Source organism: Ptiloglossa arizonensis, chromosome 2 (assembly GCF_051014685.1).
Source record: "Ptiloglossa arizonensis isolate GNS036 chromosome 2, iyPtiAriz1_principal, whole genome shotgun sequence".
NCBI classification, from domain to species: Eukaryota; Metazoa; Arthropoda; class Insecta; order Hymenoptera; family Colletidae; genus Ptiloglossa; species Ptiloglossa arizonensis.
In genome coordinates this window covers 12,009,641-12,029,360 of record NC_135049.1, presented here as the reverse complement: position 1 = coordinate 12,029,360, position 19,720 = coordinate 12,009,641, and the positions used below count along the sequence as shown (strand labels likewise).

The 19,720-nt window shown below is 27.5% G+C and overlaps 2 protein-coding genes and 1 long non-coding RNA gene across 4 annotated transcripts; 2 read left to right on the top strand and 1 right to left on the bottom strand.

The window, feature by feature from the left end:
- Window positions 1-928: 928 nt before the first annotated feature.
- LOC143155243 (EEF1A lysine methyltransferase 2) lies at window positions 929-6,425 on the bottom strand. The gene is made up of 5 exons (XM_076327725.1): window positions 6,226-6,425; window positions 5,968-6,113; window positions 5,571-5,669; window positions 4,762-5,177; window positions 929-1,488 (listed from the first exon to the last, which is right to left on the bottom strand). Exons 2-5 carry the CDS (start codon window positions 6,024-6,026, stop codon window positions 1,370-1,372), a joined length of 693 nt encoding a protein of 230 aa, XP_076183840.1. The 5' UTR covers window positions 6,027-6,113; window positions 6,226-6,425; the 3' UTR covers window positions 929-1,369.
- Window positions 6,016-18,596, top strand: Fech (ferrochelatase, mitochondrial). Of its 2 annotated transcripts, XM_076327722.1 has the most exons (8): window positions 6,017-6,415; window positions 7,876-8,074; window positions 8,155-8,376; window positions 8,477-8,578; window positions 14,464-14,629; window positions 14,718-14,825; window positions 18,025-18,189; window positions 18,266-18,596. In XM_076327722.1, exons 1-8 carry the CDS (start codon window positions 6,382-6,384, stop codon window positions 18,464-18,466), a joined length of 1,197 nt encoding a protein of 398 aa, XP_076183837.1. In that variant the 5' UTR covers window positions 6,017-6,381; the 3' UTR covers window positions 18,467-18,596. The 2 variants fall into 2 exon arrangements, with proteins under 2 accessions (XP_076183839.1, XP_076183837.1); XM_076327724.1 differs by lacking the exon at window positions 7,876-8,074 and having other exon boundaries at window positions 6,016-6,415.
- LOC143155244 (uncharacterized) lies at window positions 8,988-12,366 on the top strand. Its single transcript, XR_012994361.1, has 4 exons — window positions 8,988-9,160; window positions 9,641-9,874; window positions 10,503-10,652; window positions 10,847-12,366. It is a non-coding gene; the product is annotated as an uncharacterized LOC143155244 (long non-coding RNA).
- Window positions 18,597-19,720: the final 1,124 nt, after the last annotated feature.

Genomic DNA, 19,720 nt, shown 5'->3' with positions numbered 1-19,720 from the left:
TAATTCTTAATTGCCTAGTAATTTTGTTCCATGTCAATTTTAGAAATCGCTTCGATTTATAAATATATAAGCAATGCACACTATTTACAATTTAAACACATATTCATAGATTATAGTATTAGAATTTATTACTTGCTGTGCCGTAGAATTATAAAAATTTGAAAATGTCATTCTAGGCAATTAAGGGTTAAATTATATCGTACAATAACGTAATTTACTGTACGATAAAATAATAACGTAATCTAATAATAATACTACCATAATAGCGTAGCATCAATGAATATTTAATTTGTGAACAATTTCCTCTTGAAGCTTTATAATAAGATTCTATAAACCGTTTTGTGTGTATTTTCAAATAATTTCAATTCATATATTCCATTATGAATAATTTAGTAATTATAGAAATTTACCCTCATTATTTGTATATGTATGCAGATGATATATGATTATATAATACATGCAGCACACTACAATCGGAATTTGGACAAAATACAGAACACACAACTTCAAATAAATCACATATAATTATATACAAATACAATTTTAGTACTAAATTAATTTCGGAAGACTAATTACAGAATTTTTCAATAGTTTTATAGAATTATGTGTATGTTAAAATATGTGGACTAGTATTTAGTTATCTGTATAAATTTCTTATTTGAAATGAGGACAATTTCACAGAACACATCAAATTCATTATGATGTATTTTTAAAAAATAACTACTTTAATTAATTTTGACTTTATTGTATCGTAAAAATTAACATTAACAAAATATAAGAAAATTTCGTAGGATGATATTTATCCTAATCCAATATTATCGATTATGATACATAATGATAAATAATTAAATTATTTGACGGGAAAAATTTAGTATAAACACTATGATTGTTAAATGCTTTATTTTTAATTATGTCACATATACTGCACATTATAATCTAACAATTCAAATATAGTGATTAGATAATATAATTATTAGACATGCAACATTTTTATACGCCAGTGATGACTTAATTATCAACATGACTGTATAAATCATAATACATAATAATTAAATAGTAATTAAATAGCAATAATTTACACTGATATAAAGTCTAGTAGCACAAGAATTTATAGCAGCGCTTATTTTAGCTGTAATGAATTTTGTAACATTTGTAACTCGATAACAATATAATAGTAAGGTGCATTATTTATTTCCACTGCACAAACATGTTACTGGTATAGACAACTTATGCACAAATAAATATTTCATTCTGCTAAGAATTTCTTTTGCATACCTGATTGCTGTGGTTTAACTACAAGTACAATTACGATATTTGCAACTTGTTATGTGTCAGTTAGGTAAGGTGCACAAATAGAAAATTTCGTATATTATGTTACTAATTCGTTTATTCGTTGTTTCTTTTGGAAGATTAATTGTGTTACAGTATTTCCGATTTGTCCGCCAAACTGGAAGGTATTAGAAGGAAGCACGTTCAATACATTAAAATCTGAAATATTATGTATTTTACTAATATTATGTAACATTATTATACCAATAATTAACACGTTCAACCGGATGTATATTTTCGTATGTTCCTCTTTAGGTGTTTCGGTTCAGGAGAGATCTGATACTAAACATCCATAGCATTATAAACAGTTAATAAATCTATGAAAATTTACTAATACCACAAACATTTTCAGTTGGACGATTTACATTGAAAACGAAAAAGGTAACGAATATTAATATTTTGTAATGACTAAAATTCCACCATTGTTGTGCATGTTTCTATTGCAATAAATATAATAAATGTTATAAGGAATAAAACATGCGTAATTCATCCTTAATTCTTTACAACTCTTTTGTTCAAATCCACTAATATAAAGATTTATAAATTTTATATTTAATAAGACTGTAGTTTATATTTGGCAATACTAATTCGATACTCGATAACAACCGGTGTGAACGTGTTAAGAATGGAAATTAGTATCTTATATTAACAGATAATAAAAAATAGTATTTTAAAAGTCACAAATATGATAACAATTTGTTCAAAACAAAATTGTTGTTTTCACAGCTCCTAATAGAAGGTTGTACGATAAAATTATCATTGTACTCAAAATTAGAAACCAAAAATAATGCAAACATCATACTTTTACTGTCGTAAATGCAGGTTTAAATAAAATTTTATCAATAATCTGTTCTCTGAAAGCCCTATGTTTTGACCTTCCTTTTTTTGCATTCCTATTTTGTAAACATATCCAAGGAACATGATGCTAATGTCCAAACAATCATATTTTGAAGTATTTACTTATTTTAATTTGTTCACCAACGGTATTTTTTTTTTATTATTTAATAAGCTGCTTCGATAACTGACATCTCAATGAAGATGATTTGTAATGAATTACAATTTTGTAATGAAGTTCTTTACTTATGAAGAATAGATCCAAATGATTTTTGTGTTTCTCCGAGGATTGAAATTTTTTGTCACGAAGAAAATTTGTTAACGAAAGGAGCAGTTAGTAATCAGATAAGGTAAGGTTGGGAGAATAATGACGAGGAGCAACGTCCCAATCAAAGTTCAACAATTTTATCATTGTAACAGGTTTAACATTGTAGTGATCGAAGATAACTCCACACTGGTTTTGAACCTTTGATATCATTTCCAAATTGTCTGATAGGTAATACAGACATCTCCATATACAGAAATCATTTCTTTTAATATCTGGAAATTCACGCTAAGCAATAAACCATTACACGATTAGAAATGAACTTTTCGAATAACCTTGAGTATGTGCTCATGCATTGAGAGTGTTCATGCTATTACTAATCAACGTTTTCTTCGTAAATAGTGAATGTTAGAAGAAAGATGGAAGAGAAGGAAACAAAACAGAAGAGATGAATTCATTCATGAGCTATACAATAATCTTAAGAGTCATACAGAATCAAAAATGAAAGAAATATTTTAAATATTTCGTAGTATTACATTTACAAATGTTTCTTCTTGATTCTTTTAAGTTGCACGTACCGGCTTTTCGATTTAATAATATACAGGGTTATTGCTCACATGGAATTGTTGCTGGAGTTTTGAGTTTACTGACAAGAGAATCGCCTTTTATAAACAGGTAGCGATGACTAGGAAGCTTGATTCTTTCGAATTTTTCGATTGTTTCGAAAAATCGAAAATCGAATCTCGGCTCGGTTTGAATTTTGAGCTACTCAAATATTCGAGTATCCCGACCGTCCTATGTTATACAGTTTCATTCTATGAGGATAAGGTACTAAATATTTACAAACGTAATAGCTGAATGAACAAGTGAAACCACCCTTAGCGACCAAAATAATAAAGAGAAAAATAAGCAGAAAAATATAAAGTGCAGAAACATTTATTTTTTGTAAATATTTAGTAAATTTAAATATTTAGAAATTATAAGGGGACATTACGATTTCTTTATAGACTACTGAAAAGAAACTCGGTAGAGACATTAATTAATATGAAATCATTGTGAAATCGATACGAGAATCGATATACATATTATGTATATGTATATGTATCTATAATCATTACATATGCAGAAGAAAACATATGTACATATAATGGGTGTAGAAAATATTTGTACACCGATCAATTTCAAACAAAACTTCGTGAAATGATAGTTTATTAACAATTTCTTTTATGAACAATGAGTTTGTACATATTTTCGGAAATCTCTAGAATATTCCAGAAACATGTACGAACTCATTGTTTATAAGAAAATTGTTAATAAACCACCATTTTACGAAGTTTTATTCATAACTATTTCACTAAGATTCTTTATGTAAGTTTGAAACAGTTATTTCAAAATTTGACTAGTTCAATACGTTTTTACATAAGGAAAATACATGTTTAATACACGTTCTGAACAATGTTTGTTTTGATTTTATTTTAATATGTGTATAATACGGTTGTAAGGACAAAAAACAGGATTTTTAAAGAAATGGATTATTGATATACTTATTAATAAAAACTGATTTTATGACATTAAATGATTATTTTCAGTATTATTGCTAGTTCTTTCTAATAGTAATAATAGTTTTATTATATTATAAATTACAATTGTGAGAACTCTAAAATCAACAATTTTGATTTGGAGAGGATGTATATCAGACCATGGTCCATATCATCTCAATTACATAAACAATTGTGTTAAAATGGGTATAAAAAGTCATAACTGTCATGTAAAGAGTTGGCATTAATGTAATAGTTGATAAAAGATAAGTGACATTGGATGAACATTTAAGACATAAAAACTGTAATAATAAAACACCATCAATAAAGTGATGGTTCTAAATATAAAAACATCCTCAATATATATATGGCAATAACTACTTATACACATTCCCTAAATTAATTAATGTTGTCACTATGATTAAAAATCAATATGTTACTTATAATATAAAAAATTGAAGGAGTATTACTGATCTATTATAAAATTTGATTTTGAGATATACTTTTTAATTATTGTATTATAAAATTATGTTTCTATTATTTTTATATTTCATCAAGTATTTTAAATGAATTAGAAATAGATATTTTGCACTGAGTACATATTTTTTTAATAATATGGTATTTGTTGGTGTCAAATAAAGTCAGTATGTTTAAAATTTAAATATTGTGCTCAACATAAAAACAGAATTAGTGTTGTTGTATATAGAGTATGGGACTGAATTAATTTAATTTTTATCTAACAGATTACAACAAATTTAAGAATATAATTATTGCTAAATCAATAAAATAACATACAATTCTGAAAATGCTCTTCTAATTCCTCTTTGGTCCAATTACAAGATGTCAAAACTAAATAACCATTGGGCACAAGAATTTTATACACATTTTCTATGTACTTCTGTCGTTTTGTTGCAGGGTTATAGGGATGCAAACTGATGGCATCATATGTTCCTTTATCATGTGCCACTTTAAAATCCTCTGGTAAATCACATTTTTCAGAATCAAGTATGTCATAGACTCTCAAATCAATATGTGACAAGTTATTTTGTTTCAATACTTCATGAGCCAAGTCAATCGCGTTTTGTGAATAATCTATACCCATTAATTTTACAAAATATTTTGAAAGTTCCACCAATGCCATTCCATTTCCACACCCTATATCAATTATTCTATCATTTTTTTTATCAAGCTTTAATTGTGTAGTGACCCAACTGAAATATTATCACAAATGTTTAGAATTAAATAAATAGATTTGTTCAAAATATATTTAAGAAATTAAAAAATTTTCTAGAGTTAATAATTTAGTAACAAATTATTTTGTTATAAATCTATAGACATTTATCAATTTTATATTTTTTATAAAATAGTAGAAATGCTATTGAAATTGTATTTATTAATTTAATCAAAGCAACTGAGAAATGTAACATTCTCTTCCAATTTTTAAATTTAGAATTACTATGATAGTGATAAAATTTTTAATGTTTATGGTTAACAAAAAATAGTTTCAGATTAAAATGTTTTTAATGTGTATATGAGAAATGATTCTTCATATTACTTCTAACCACGTTATATGTTACTTTTTGTGTATCATCCAAATTACTTACTGTATAACTCTTAGTGAATTATTCCTACCAAACCATATCTCTCCTACATCTCCATGATCCTTAAAATTATTAAGTTCTTCAGAGTATACTTTTTCCCAACTGTAAGAAACATTTGTGACATGTAATGTTCATAACGGGAGTGTTTTGTATTTAAATTGTACGTATACTAAAGAACCAAAGAGAATGTCCCTGAATAGAATACAAATTTAATAATTAGAATTTTTAAAAAAGGTTATTTCACTATTGGTCAGGATCAACATGTATCACACAACCAATGTCTAATAGCAATTACTCCCGTGAAAATGTAATTAATGGGCAAAAGAAGAGAATTTCTTACATCATGAACATTAGTCAGGGATATTCTTTATAGCTCCCTGTAGTATTACTTACTACTTACTAATCAAGTGTACCTAAATCCGATGGATTAAGTTCTTCAACAGTATTTTGATCTGTCATGATTTTATTTTAGTCTCGTTGAAAGTATTGTTTTATAGTTGTATTTTGTTCTGGATATGCTGATTTTTACTCACTGATGTACTTGTACTAGAATTACAGAAATACACTATCATATATTATACAAATTTATACAAATATGAGTCGTGTGATATGTTGAACCGTTTTATTCAACAACCATAACCTTATTTTTAAGACTAACCTGTAAGCAGTGGTAAGTAGTACCTACTGACGAAGTGTTGCCAATCTTATCATCAATTGTCATCATCGTGATTGTGCATAAACTACAACTTTCGTATATTCATAAACAAATATTTGTCATATTTGTTGCGTTTTGCAAAACGTTATTTTCTTAAACATGACAAGTAATTTATCAACTTTGCGGCAATTCGGTGAGTAAAGAGTATAATTAATGTATATTGCATTTTTAATATTTATATCTAAAATTACATTAATATTTGGACACTGTACTATCTCTACATTTGTTTTTATGTACAAAAGGGGATGATTTAAATATTATACTGCTTATTTTCTAAATACATAAACAATTTATTATGGATTGAAAATATATAAACAATTTTTTCTTAAAAATAACATTCAGTTATACAATACATTTTAAATAAAAATTGTTATATTTTCATGTTACATTAATATTCAGAGATTTTCAATTTATTGATATTTTTCTGTTTGTTTAGTATAATTCAATTCATTTGATAAATTCTCTGTGGGATTTAAAACTAAAGATTATGAAAATGGGTACCAAATTTTAAGGCAATTATATAATAAATATTCCTGCACTATGCGAGTCTTATGCTTTAGGTTGCTATTTTGAAAAAATTTGAATGTAATTTGCAATATATCTATATTTACACTTTATTATAAATTTTTCTTTAAAATGTCTAAGTATTTATTCTTATCCAGAGTATTGTTGATGAACACCAATTTATGAAACGTTCTTCATGTTTAAAAGTTGATGTTAAATTAGTTTCAAAGTTTCATTCATTCTTTACCACACTACAATTTTGTGATCTGAAGCAAAAATGTAGTATTTACTTTTATTGGTAAAAGTAACATCTTTTCATCAATTTTGAGGTTTTTTAATGGAAAAAAGTAATTTTGCTTTCCCAGTGATCTCATTCATATATAGTTTTTTTGCTATAGTGGATGAAATTTCTATAAAAACATTTATTTCCGATAAAAATTTCAAGAATTTTAATTATAATGTGGTAAAAGTAATGCTAGAAAATAATTAAAAAATAATATAAACTAGAAAAAGAAATATAGAATTGAAAGTAATTGTTTCATTTTTGTTATAAGCAAAATATAATTTAACCCATGAAAGTATAATGAAATTTGTATAAGAACAGTCTTTTAAATTCGTCTCTTAAATCTTTTTATCATTATGTATCATTGCATTGTTTTGCTGAGAAATAATATTGTCTTCATGATTTGCTTTAATATATCAAATTAAAATACCTTTTAAAAGATCAATATATTTGTACTCATGCTTTATCTTTACATAGATCATTTTAGTTTTTTTGGATAATCTAAATTCCCATCAGAAAATATAACCGGTTTTCATTTTTTGTCTTAGGACATACAATTTTTTGTGAATTCTAATCTTGCATTTTTGTGCACTTGTATAAGAGGTGACTTCATTACACTCGTATGGAAGAAAATGAACAAATTATATTATTTAATATTCCTTTTGTAATATGCTCTGAAGTAAAATTCATCCTTTTGTTATTTAATATTTCTTTATGATTACTGTTATATAATTTAGATAATGTAACCAATTTGATAGTATTCTTGTTATATACAATTATATATATTTTTATTTATTGTCACTTAGGGAAACGAGGTGGAAAATTTCCCATTTTGTTTTGGCGTCAAATTTCTATTGCAGCAGTTCCAAAACAAACAAATAGCATTAAACCAAAAACAGGTATTTTAATGCTAAATATGGGTGGACCCACTAATATTGAACAGGTGCACGAATATTTATTACGTATAATGACTGATCGTGAAATGATTCAACTTCCATTTCAAAGGTTCATTTAGATAAATAATTATTTTGTCTTTCGTTAAATATTATTTTAAAGTGGACTATATATTATAATATATGTTACAGTCAATTGGGTCCCTTTATAGCAAATCGTCGTACATCTATGTTACAAAAGAAATATACTGAAATTGGTGGGGGATCTCCTATTTTAAAGTGGACAAACTTACAGGGTCAACTTTTGTGCAAACAGTTAGACAATGTTTCACCAGAAACTGCACCTCATAAGTATTATGTTGCATTTAGATATGCCAATCCACTTACTGAAGACACTCTTCAGGAGTTAAAGGAGTAAGAATATTGACTTAACCTTGCATAATAATGTCTTGACACATAAATAACAACTATTGTTAATTATTGCATATATAGTATTTATATACTTTCTTTTCAGAGATGGTGTTCAACACACAGTTATATTTTCTCAATATCCACAGTACAGTTGTGCTACCACTGGATCCAGCTTTAATGCAATATATAATTATTATAAGACAAGGTAATTATCTTAAATCTATTATAACTGCTCTATTATATTTATCAACATGTGGTTCTTTATATATCAATGTTCACCATTGAAAGAATCTTGCCCAAGACAAATGCTTCTGTGTTATCATCAGGATGCATTTAGTTTTTCTATGTGAGGAGAAAGTACTAACCAAGTCAAAGTATACACATATTTTGTTATTTGTGATTCAGGATATAAATTGTATAGAGTTTAGACTGATTATTTTGCCAAAGGCATCCATACACCCTTTTATTCCAATTCCTTTGATTGTATGGATTATAATTGCTTGTTCCTTTTTAAAGAACATTGTATTTGATACTGTTAAGGCATATGATTTACAGTTTGGTCGATTTTGAGATCTCTTTATAAGTATACATTTTATAGCACAAGTCACTAATCACTAATCAGTTTACTGAACTACAAGATTATTTCGATATTCACTCATACTAGGCAGTAAGTTTTATCTATATCATGACTTGAAACCAATCCAGTTAGTGACTTATTCTTTGTGCAAAAAGGATTAATCGACTTTGATGGTGACATAGAGGCATTCATCTCAGGTACCAACAATAGGTATAAATTTAATTTATCATTTATAAAAGTACACTACTGTTTAAAAATTCGAGATCATTTGTTCAATAAAAAGGAATTTAGATTTTTTTAATTGATAAAATATGAATGAATGTTTAAGCTTTTACATATTTATTAAGTTATTATGTACATATTGAAAAATGATAAAATAACAATTATTAGTTTATATTTATTTACGATTGTGCCTTTAAACTATTTATTTTCATTAAAGTATTCTCTCTTAATAAGAATTTTACATGTTTTCGATATTTGCATTACTAGCTTTTGTAATTTTAAATATTCTTCTAATTATTTTTCAATAATTTTCAATAATTTATCTTATAACACTTTAATGGGATTAGTTCTGTTTGCTACACACACTCCTTACAAAGCTTCGAAGTATTTGAACCATGAGATGATCAGATATCATGATTTTCAAGTCCAAAATTAATTTCTTCACGAGAAATTTTTTATAATGTCAAGGTTGCTTCCCCTGAAGAAGTAAAAACTAATGAGTGCAATTGTAAAAGACAAGCGTTTATAGTGTGTTCATGGTGTCGCATTAGTGATCCAGAAACAGACGAACAAAATATAAGTTATTATGGTTAGTGAGACTTGATGTAGTGACCATGCATTTACTGGTCCAACATTTATACCGCTACACCATCGTAATCTTAAAGCACAAAGTTTAAATCACAACACACCTTATGTATCAGGGTATGTAATTTTAATTATTTATATCTTAAAAACTGCTAAGTGTCTACATCTAATATTTTGTATACGTCAAAGGAATCACTTCAACTATCGTTCTACAAAGGCACATTAAAATCGAAGTCGGATAGTTCGTGTCCTCCCCTTGTTTGTGAAAACCTGCTACAAATTTGTCCCTGACAAGCAGCCGCTTAATTGCTGCCGCAACGTCGATCACGTGAAGTTTTTGTTTATTTTTTCTGCCTCGTCTCGTTAGACAGAATGTAGTACTAATTGTGTATTCTGAAACTTTTCGCAAACATAATAACCTTCAATTCGACATCAAACTTGTCGAGTAGAAGTCAATGACAGCTGCTGAAAGAAGATATTTAAGTCTGCCCTCTTCGCTAGCCCTAGTCACGCGTGGATCAAATATCCTATTTTATATTTTCATTTGCGAGAAAAGAAAAAGAAATTAGTTAGCTCGTGTCGTATGTTAAATACAATATGTCCGTACCGACTAAGAATTCGTTCTTTCAACGGTTCAGATTTAAACTTGATGAAGACGAACAATTTTTTGATGCACGACAAGAATATTTTGTATACCTCTCCTTGTTTTTCCACTTGAAAATTAACGAAGACGGATGTACTATAGGGAGCCGGTAAATTGACGAGTCTAAGAAATGCGGATATGATCGGCTAAAGTAGAGAATTCCAATCATCTCTCACACGCATTTTCAATATTAGCCATTTTTGTCACATTGGATTAGGTAATGAAGAGAGTTCATCAGTGTAGCGAAATTGGGTAAGATAAAACGAAGCGAACGATGCCACTACCTTCAATGGCGTATTCACGATGTGTATCAAATAATATGATATACAAATTTTACTTTTCAGAATATATTTAAGGAAACGTTACTATTAATTTGATAAGATTATCTTGATCGAAATTAACTCAGACATAATCTTGTATACATTGTTTTTAATTATAATTTTCAGGAACTATAGGTTTTATATTTTTTTATACTACTCTGATGCAGGGTATGTCCTCTTATCGGAGACTATAGCACTAAAACTCTTGCTATATAATATTAAAATAAGAATAAATAATAAGCGGAAGAGAAACACTAAAATAAAGACGAAACGTTAAATTAAATGATTAAAAATGCTATGGATAATATTGCTCGATATACACCTATTGATTGCTTTTCTAGAGCATTGTAAAGATTTTGTAGAAATCATTTATTTTCACCACTGTGTTATGAAAGAAGTTCGTAAGATTCAAAGAAGTTCGTAACAGAATTAATAAAAATAATAATAATTATACCTTCCATAAATGTGGGAATCATCCTACTACTATTTCAACGCGTATCGCTAGAAACCTACAAGCACAGGGATGTGTAAGTCACAATGTGTAAGTTAGATGGAGTGAGCGAAATATCCTTCTTGTCTCTGTCCTGTACAATTTCTAGTGCATTCCTATGGTACAGATCTATATGGTACAATCATGCGGTAAGAAATAGCCCTAGCTGTATTGGGCATTGGTTTCTGTATGTTAACGGTTGTCCGAGATGTTTGTTGCTCGAGAGGTTCTGGGATAAGTGTCATATGATTCCTCATGGTCCTCTTATTAGAAGCTAATTCCCCAATCTGTGGCCAGATCCTGTAGAAACAAAAGTCCTAACACGTAATTGGGTGATGTGTGAAGCCACTCATCATCTCTTTCAGACCATCTCACTCTCTCTCTCTCTCTCTCTCTCTCTCTCTCTCTCTCTCTCTCTCTCTCTCTCTCTCTCTCTCTCTCTCTCTCTCTCTCCTGCATACATATGCTTAATGACACACTTCACGTATATTTCAAGAATTTGAGTCCGAATTGAGTTTCGGATACCACTGCCTTTAGTTGTTCAAAAATACATAGACACCGCAGAATAAAGACTCAAATAGGTACCTGGAAACCAGCGTATATGTGGATAATTATAAACGTGAAATTATAAACGATTAATATAGTATGTTAGTTTATTCCATAATAGCAAATATCAGTTTATATCATAGGAAATGTGAAAATTAGTTATAAAACGAAATAACGGGTCAAGTAACGTAACTAAACTCTAAAGTAATTGGAAAAGTTCAAATATTGAAGAAAAAAGGTTATTTTAACAGGAAGATTGTAAAACGATTAAATAGGAGGGAGTTTGTGATTCATTTATATTTCAAAAACAGAAATTATGGAAGTTCTATAGAGGTAGAACTAAGAAGGTTTTTTCGTTAAGAGGTAAAAAATTAGCCTTACGTATCGCTAAAAATATTAATTGTTAAACTGAATTTATGTGCAAATACAAAGATATACATTATCAAAAATTTGTACCAAATTTGTACGACAAAGTAATAAAATAAAACGCAAATATACTTAACGTGATTTTTTTAGTAGTTTTTCAAACTCCTTTTATATTATACTTAGTAGTTTTTCAATCTCCATTTATATTTGTCTAATACAGAATACTTATGGAATCGTGATATGACTGGACAGGAGATGATTCTTCGTGAAAAAAAAATCGGAAGTATAAAATAAAATTTTGACATGTGAGACTTCGTTTCTGAAAAAAACGCCTTCGAAAATCTGTCTGTTATGCATACTATTGGGAAATGTATGAAACTTTTCTAAATGTTGAAACTTTACACATAGTAAGATTCAGCACAAAAGTTTCATTATCATTCACTGAATGATATTTCAGTAATTATTTACTTGCAAAAGTGTCGTCAGTGTCATTGATTTTGCGAGCAATTTGGAAAGAATTAAATGTTACTCTTAAAGTCATTTGTCGCTTTAGATTCGTAGTTGCTGTTTTTATATTTCCTTTTAGGGTTTCTTCATCATTTCCAGAATTCACCAAGTAGTTATTAATTATACAAGGACTGTCATTAATATCACGAACGATCTCCTGATTAAAGTATCTTTTTTCTTTAAAAGCTCGTATCTTTCCAATTTTTAAAAAAGTTAAACCTTTTTCATTTAGCATTGTGTTCGAATGAAACAGTTGAACACTCTAGTTAAGGACGCTTCAAGAAACCGATGTTATCATTTTAAAATCGATAAATCGACTAGTCAGGTTACACAGTTATCGCATGTTTATATCCGTTGAGGGCGCTAAAAAATTTTTGAAGGAACTATAGTCTGCAATAAAACTTTGAAATTTTCGTAAACCGTTTAGTGATCAGAAAAGTCATTTCCAGAAAAATTAATAGCAATATTCCGTATACAGATAGTTTTAGCAATAAATACATATCGATGTGGTCAAATAATTGCCGCGAAATGTATTTTCCAAGAAATACATCTGTTTATGTAAAAAAGGGATGCGTCAAAATGATAGAACATGTTGTAATATTTCAAGTCAATATCTAGACAACGATGGAAACAAGTAGTTCTAACATTGTTATTGTGCTTTAAAAGATTTTTTGCAAAATAATTTATTACAAGGATCACTAAATTATTATTACAATAATCATTAAAATAAAACGAAATAAATATGGTTTTATGTAATACATGAAACTAAAATAAACGTGATTTTAAATTTAAAAAGAGAAGGTATGGATTTATATAAAAGATTAAAACTTTGGCATTATTGCATGAGCTTATTACCGTCATCGTTTATTTAATAATTTTATATATCTTTAGTTATTTAGTTTGGCAATTATAAAATTTTTTTTGGGATAGCTAATTTCAGTCTACAACAGATCTACTATAGATTTGTTGAAAACTCAGTATTTTCTTTATGCGATTTAAAAACGAATTTTTTTCATGAACGAAGTTTCATTCCTTTCTCGAATTCATATTCATTGTCATGTACAGATTATCCCTTATTAATTGTTTCCTATTTGACCGTAATTTCTAAGAAAATATGCATTCGAATTAGTGATTCGATTGGTTAGTCGAATAATCTGTGCTTTTTAAAATTACTCAATTTTCAGGATTTAGCACCTATTATGCAATTTGTAATTTCTTTGTTTCCATAAGTTTCAGTATATCTTACCCAATATCACTTTTCACTTTTTGTTAACATTTCTGGAAATTTATTGTATGTTATGGTCTTTTTTCCTTATCAATAATAGTACTTGCATTTCATTCTTATGTAATTTCTTTTTGTAATCAATTTTTGCAAATAAACAGTTTTAATTGCCATAATAATTTAATTTCAATTAAAACGTAAAAATAAGGCTGAGTATGTTATTGTTTTCTATCATACGTACAAGCACTGCTGTATCAATTTTGAAATAATCTTCAATATCTGTAATATTATAATATTACATTGTTCTCCAACATAAATACATGTCTGAATTTAATACAATGAAAGTGGGCTTCTTTCTTATGAAAGATCATAAGAAAATGATCTTTCAATTTTATTATTAATAATTTTCTTAATTATTTTAGGGATTGCGTATATTTTATTGCAGACTGTATTTTTGGTTCATAATATCGTCTACTTAGAATACTTGATATTATTTAAATGTTTTAAATATATAAAATGAAATATTAAAGTAGTGCAGGATAAAATTTTTGTCCAATATTTATCCAACAAGATAAATGTATTGTTTTATGTTTAGAAATTCGTCATTTACAGGCAATTACCTACTAATATGAAGTGGAGCATAATAGATAGGTGGGCAACACACCCATTATATATAAAAACAATTGCTGAAAGGATTAAGGAAGAATTAGTTCAATTTCCTGAACATATAAGGGATGACGTTATAATTTTATTTTCAGCTCATTCAGTTCCTTTGAAGGTTACTATATTCCAGTATTACGAATAAATCTTAAATAAATCATTTTAAGAAAATGCGAAACTGATTTTTTGCATTGTCTTATGTTTAGGCAGTGAATAGAGGAGATCCTTACCCATCTGAAGTTGGAGCAACAGTTACCTTAGTAATGCAAGAATTAAATTATTGTAATCCATATAATTTAGTATGGCAGTCAAAGGTATTGAAATTGTGTTTCGCTACATTAATATATGTTGTTTTGAAAATAACAGATTCTAGAGTTACTGCTTGAAAATATTTAAAACATGCTACCTATTCTTAATACTTTCCAAAATACATTCTAACTATTCTTAATACTTTCCAAAATACATTCTAACTATTCTTAATACTTTCCAAAATACATTCGAACTATTCTTAATACTTTCCAAAATACATTCGAACTATTCTTAATACTTTCCAAAATACATTCGAACTATTCTTAATACTTTCCAATGAATATATTCATATGTATGTATAGTGTTATATCAATTAATTCGCACGATTACTATAATGAGCACAAAACAGAATTATTATGTTAACATAATCTTAATTTTGTATTACCTATTTATATACATTTCATAACGAAAGAAATGAAAAATTTAGTCGAATTTCTTAATGAAGTTTGTAAATGTACGTTATTTTTATTGTTTCATATTTTCGGTCGGAAAACTACTTTCGAATTAATTTTTAGTTTCATTTATTATATTAAACTAAAGACTTATTTATTATATTAGACTTATGTTTCTTTCTTCGCAAGATTCTACGATTGACTTCACGCACGCAACTTACTGCATGTCAGTGCTTATATTTTTGTTTTAACGTGTTGCATGCTGCAATTTGCAATGGTTTCACCTACATATCGTGTGTTCATCTGAAAATTTAAAATTTAAATATCTCGAAAACAACATATTTTGGGGGGAAAGTGGCAAATACAGAAGTTTTCTGGTTTCAAGAGGAAAATATATCTACTTTATTTCAACGTTATTTGAAGCGTTGAACAGATTTTGTCTTAAAAAGATATTTAATAAAATAACGAATTTTTTTGTAGTTTTGCTACTTCGAAAGTAAAAGATGGTATATTAAATTATACAAACGAAAATTCTTTATAATTTATAATGGATAAATGATGATAAATAAAGAAGAATTACATTACTACACGAGAAATTACAAATGTCACGTGTCCAAAACAGTTCATATTTTGTGAAAAAATTTGTTAATACAAAATTAGACAAAACAAAATTTTATTCTTAAAAAACAGTTTCCTTTCAAATAATCTTGAAAGCGTTCGATAAATAAATAATATTGGTTGTCCGAAAAGTTTGTTCTGATTTTCAACAGGTGGCATTAGGACAGATCTGAATGTATCGGAATAATTGAAAAGAATTGACATATGTACATATTCTAAAAGGTGATACTTAGGTGTCTTTAGGAGAAAAGTTTGATTAGGATACATTAATTTTTGTAAGTTTTATACGCTTTTTGAATATGAAAAAAAAAAAAAAAACAAAGCGTTGGTGCTTTTCTTTTATCGGAAAAGCAAAAATGTCGCACAAGCCGCACAAAAGATATATGTTGTTTATGGTAAATGTACTATAGCTGAAAGAACTATGCGGAAGTAATTTGTTAGGTTTAAAGCTGGTGATTTCAACCTTAATAATCAAGAACACCCGGGTAGACCCTTCATCATTGACGAAGATCAAATCAAATCACTAATGGAACACAATCTACGCTATACGATACGTGAATTAGCAGAAATTGTTAAAATTTGCAGATTTCTGCGATTACCCTACAAGATTATAGTTTGCAGAATCTACTACAAAGAGATTGAATTGCGATTAAGGTGTTTAATAATACTGAGTCTTCTTGCTTCTCACTAATTCGTCCGAGTTTTTAACGAGTATCACATTCGTCAATCGACAACATTTCTTCACTTAGAAATCCTAAAGTTTTGGTCACATCCGTTAAATTGTCCTCTATCTCACTATCATCTTTTGATTCTGATTTGGAACTAGTTCTTGGTTTCAGTTCCACTCGTACTTTAGAAATGACGAATAAATCTTTCTTCTTCAGGAAACGACAGTTTTCGTTTGTTCACTCGCGATTGAAGTTTTATCGTTTGAAAATATTCATTGTTCTATACAATATAACCTGAATATTGGCCTTGTGACTGTGAAATTCTTTATGGTTTCGAGCTTCAGATGATTTTACCCCTAGTATTCTAGCGGGTAGTATGCTCTTAGTTGTAATTTCGGCACCGTTTATGAGAATTTTATGCAAAATTGATGGCATAGGATACCAATTATATTGCTTTATGTAGATTCTCTTCATTATGTAGATTATGTTTCTGTCCTCGATCAATTCAATTTTCAACAGTATTATGTCGTACATATTTTTTTATAAATTGTATGTATTGCACTTCTTGAAACTTTATATTTTTCGACTATATTACGGTAGTGCAGTCTTTTCTCCTAATACAGAATTTCCCATCCGTTCACTTAAAATTTTGTCCACAATTCGAAGGTCACACGTATAAATAAATTTACATAAATTTTCAGAAACATTATTTTTGTAATTTTATCTATGAAATACATATTTTTGAAGTCTATAAACATGTTTCGCAATGAACATTTAAAATTTATGCTACTTCCACTTAATTTTGCCCACGACTGTACACATTTAATTCGTATTGCGGCCGATATTCTAAAATTAATTGTAAAATCAATTATTAAATGCATTCATTATAGTATAGAATTATAAAATACACAAATGGAGAAAAAGATAAAAAGAACGATTAAAGAATTTTACAATCAGTTATAACGCGTTGCATGTTTCTCATATTACCAGTGCTACACTCCTTATACATGTAAATTATTAAAGTTAATATATATACTTTTAATCTTTAGTTATGTATTTAAACATATATGCTTTAAGTTATGTAAATATTAATATTATTATACAGTACATAGATATATTAGATGAAAATGGTAAGAATCGAAATTAATTGCACGAAGTAAAAAAAAAAATCAATTGAACGAAATATCTTAATTTCTGTATTGTATTTACATAAAGTGAGTAAATGTGAGAAAATGTGCAATAGAAACAATATTCTACACACATTGAACACTAGTTCTTTTAGTTAAAAGTGTAATACTAACATGTAAGTTATAAATTACCTTTCATCAATTTTTAATTTCAGTAATTGTACCATAATTTATTTCGTGGAATATTTCTGCAATCTATTTTTTCTTTTCTTCTTTTAATACAAGAAATTACATTTATAAAAGGAATGTTTAATTTTTTTGCATCGTCTTTTATCCTTTATAGTATTTAGATTACCTAAATTTTATCCTATTAATGTAACTTATATAATATGTATTTAGGTAGGACCAATACCTTGGTTGGCGCCTTTTACCGATGATGCTCTAAAAGCATATGTAAAACAAGGAAAAAAGAATTTTATATTAGTGCCAGTAGCTTTTGTTAATGAACATATTGAAACTCTCCACGAGATGGATATCGAGTATTGTTCAGATTTAGCTAAAGATGTAAGTATTTATACACATATAATACTTAAATTTGTGTAAAGTTATGAGATAAAAGTTTTTACGTTTTCATTTATAGCTTGGCATTGAACGAATAAGAAGAGCTGCTGCGCCAAATGATCATCCTCTCTTTATTGATGCATTGACGGACATCGTTCTTTCTCATTTTAAATCAAAGAGATCAGTAACCCCAAAGTTTTTAATGCGTTGCCCTCATTGCACAAATATAAATTGTCGCAAAAGTAAAGATTGGTATGCACAAACAACTACAATGTCTTGAGCTTTTCAAATTGGAGATATTAATACAAAATAAGTTTGTTGTGTTTGTTTAAAAGCTATAAATAAGCGTTTGTATAAAATATAGGTAAAAACGAAACATCAGAAATAAAATACCGATATTTCCTGGTAAATATTTTTTTATTTTCCTTTCCTTTTATTTGTTTTATTTGTTAGAGTCATGCTATTGTACTTTAATAAGGCAATTTGAAAACAAAATTCCACTTTTGCATTTCTAAAGTGTATATTTTATAAATCGAGAAAATTTTTCTTATTAAAATAAAACAATTTTGTTTGAATGAACTTGGAGTTATTTTTATTACGAAATAAAATACAATGTTTGCAATTCACAATGTGAAATAAATTGAATTATATGTTTTGAAGAACTCATTATTTATTATGTACTTTAGCTATAATATGAATAGGATGAGGTTGAATCAATAAATTAATGACTATTTAAATTTCATATTCCCAAGGTATGAATATACGGATATAATGGATAACAAGGAGTATAAGGAATGACAAAAGTTCCTAAGATGTAAACGACGATGTTGGAAAAAGACATTTTAATGGAAAGCAATAATAATAATTTTGTGTTACTATCTGAAAAAAGAAGTTAGGTAATTTTTATTTGTAATCAAATTTGAATATTTTATCAAATTATTTTCAATAAATTCTTGAATATTAAAAAGTATACATAATAATAATGGTGGTAAATAACGTTTTACTTACAATAGAAACTTTCTTCGGAAAATATCTGTCAAAATGTCAATAATTTATCGTGAATAAATTCTCCAAAGTTAGAGTATTCTGAAATATTATCCTAGTAGTAGTAAAATTTTCCATTAGAATATATAGTAACAACAGTTGATCATTTATATTTATGAAAACGTACCATATGAACTGATTTTAGATTTTAATTATGTTCCGACATCTTTTTTTTATTTTACATTCATATTAATAGTTGAAATTATTCTTTGCTTAACGTATTTCTATATTCGTTTATACATGTGTTTACATGGAATAAAATGTATCGAATTAAAAACAATTTAACAAATATAATGAAGGGTTCGGTAAAAAATGAGATTATAAAATGGACAATATTGAATTGAACTGGTATCGATGTTAAGTAAAATCATTCAGATCATTAAGCAGAAACGGAGATTCACTTTTCCTAGAAATATTGAATAAATTTATTAGTATTTATTACAACGGGATATAAAATACATAATTTTATTGTATTTATGGTCGAATTTCT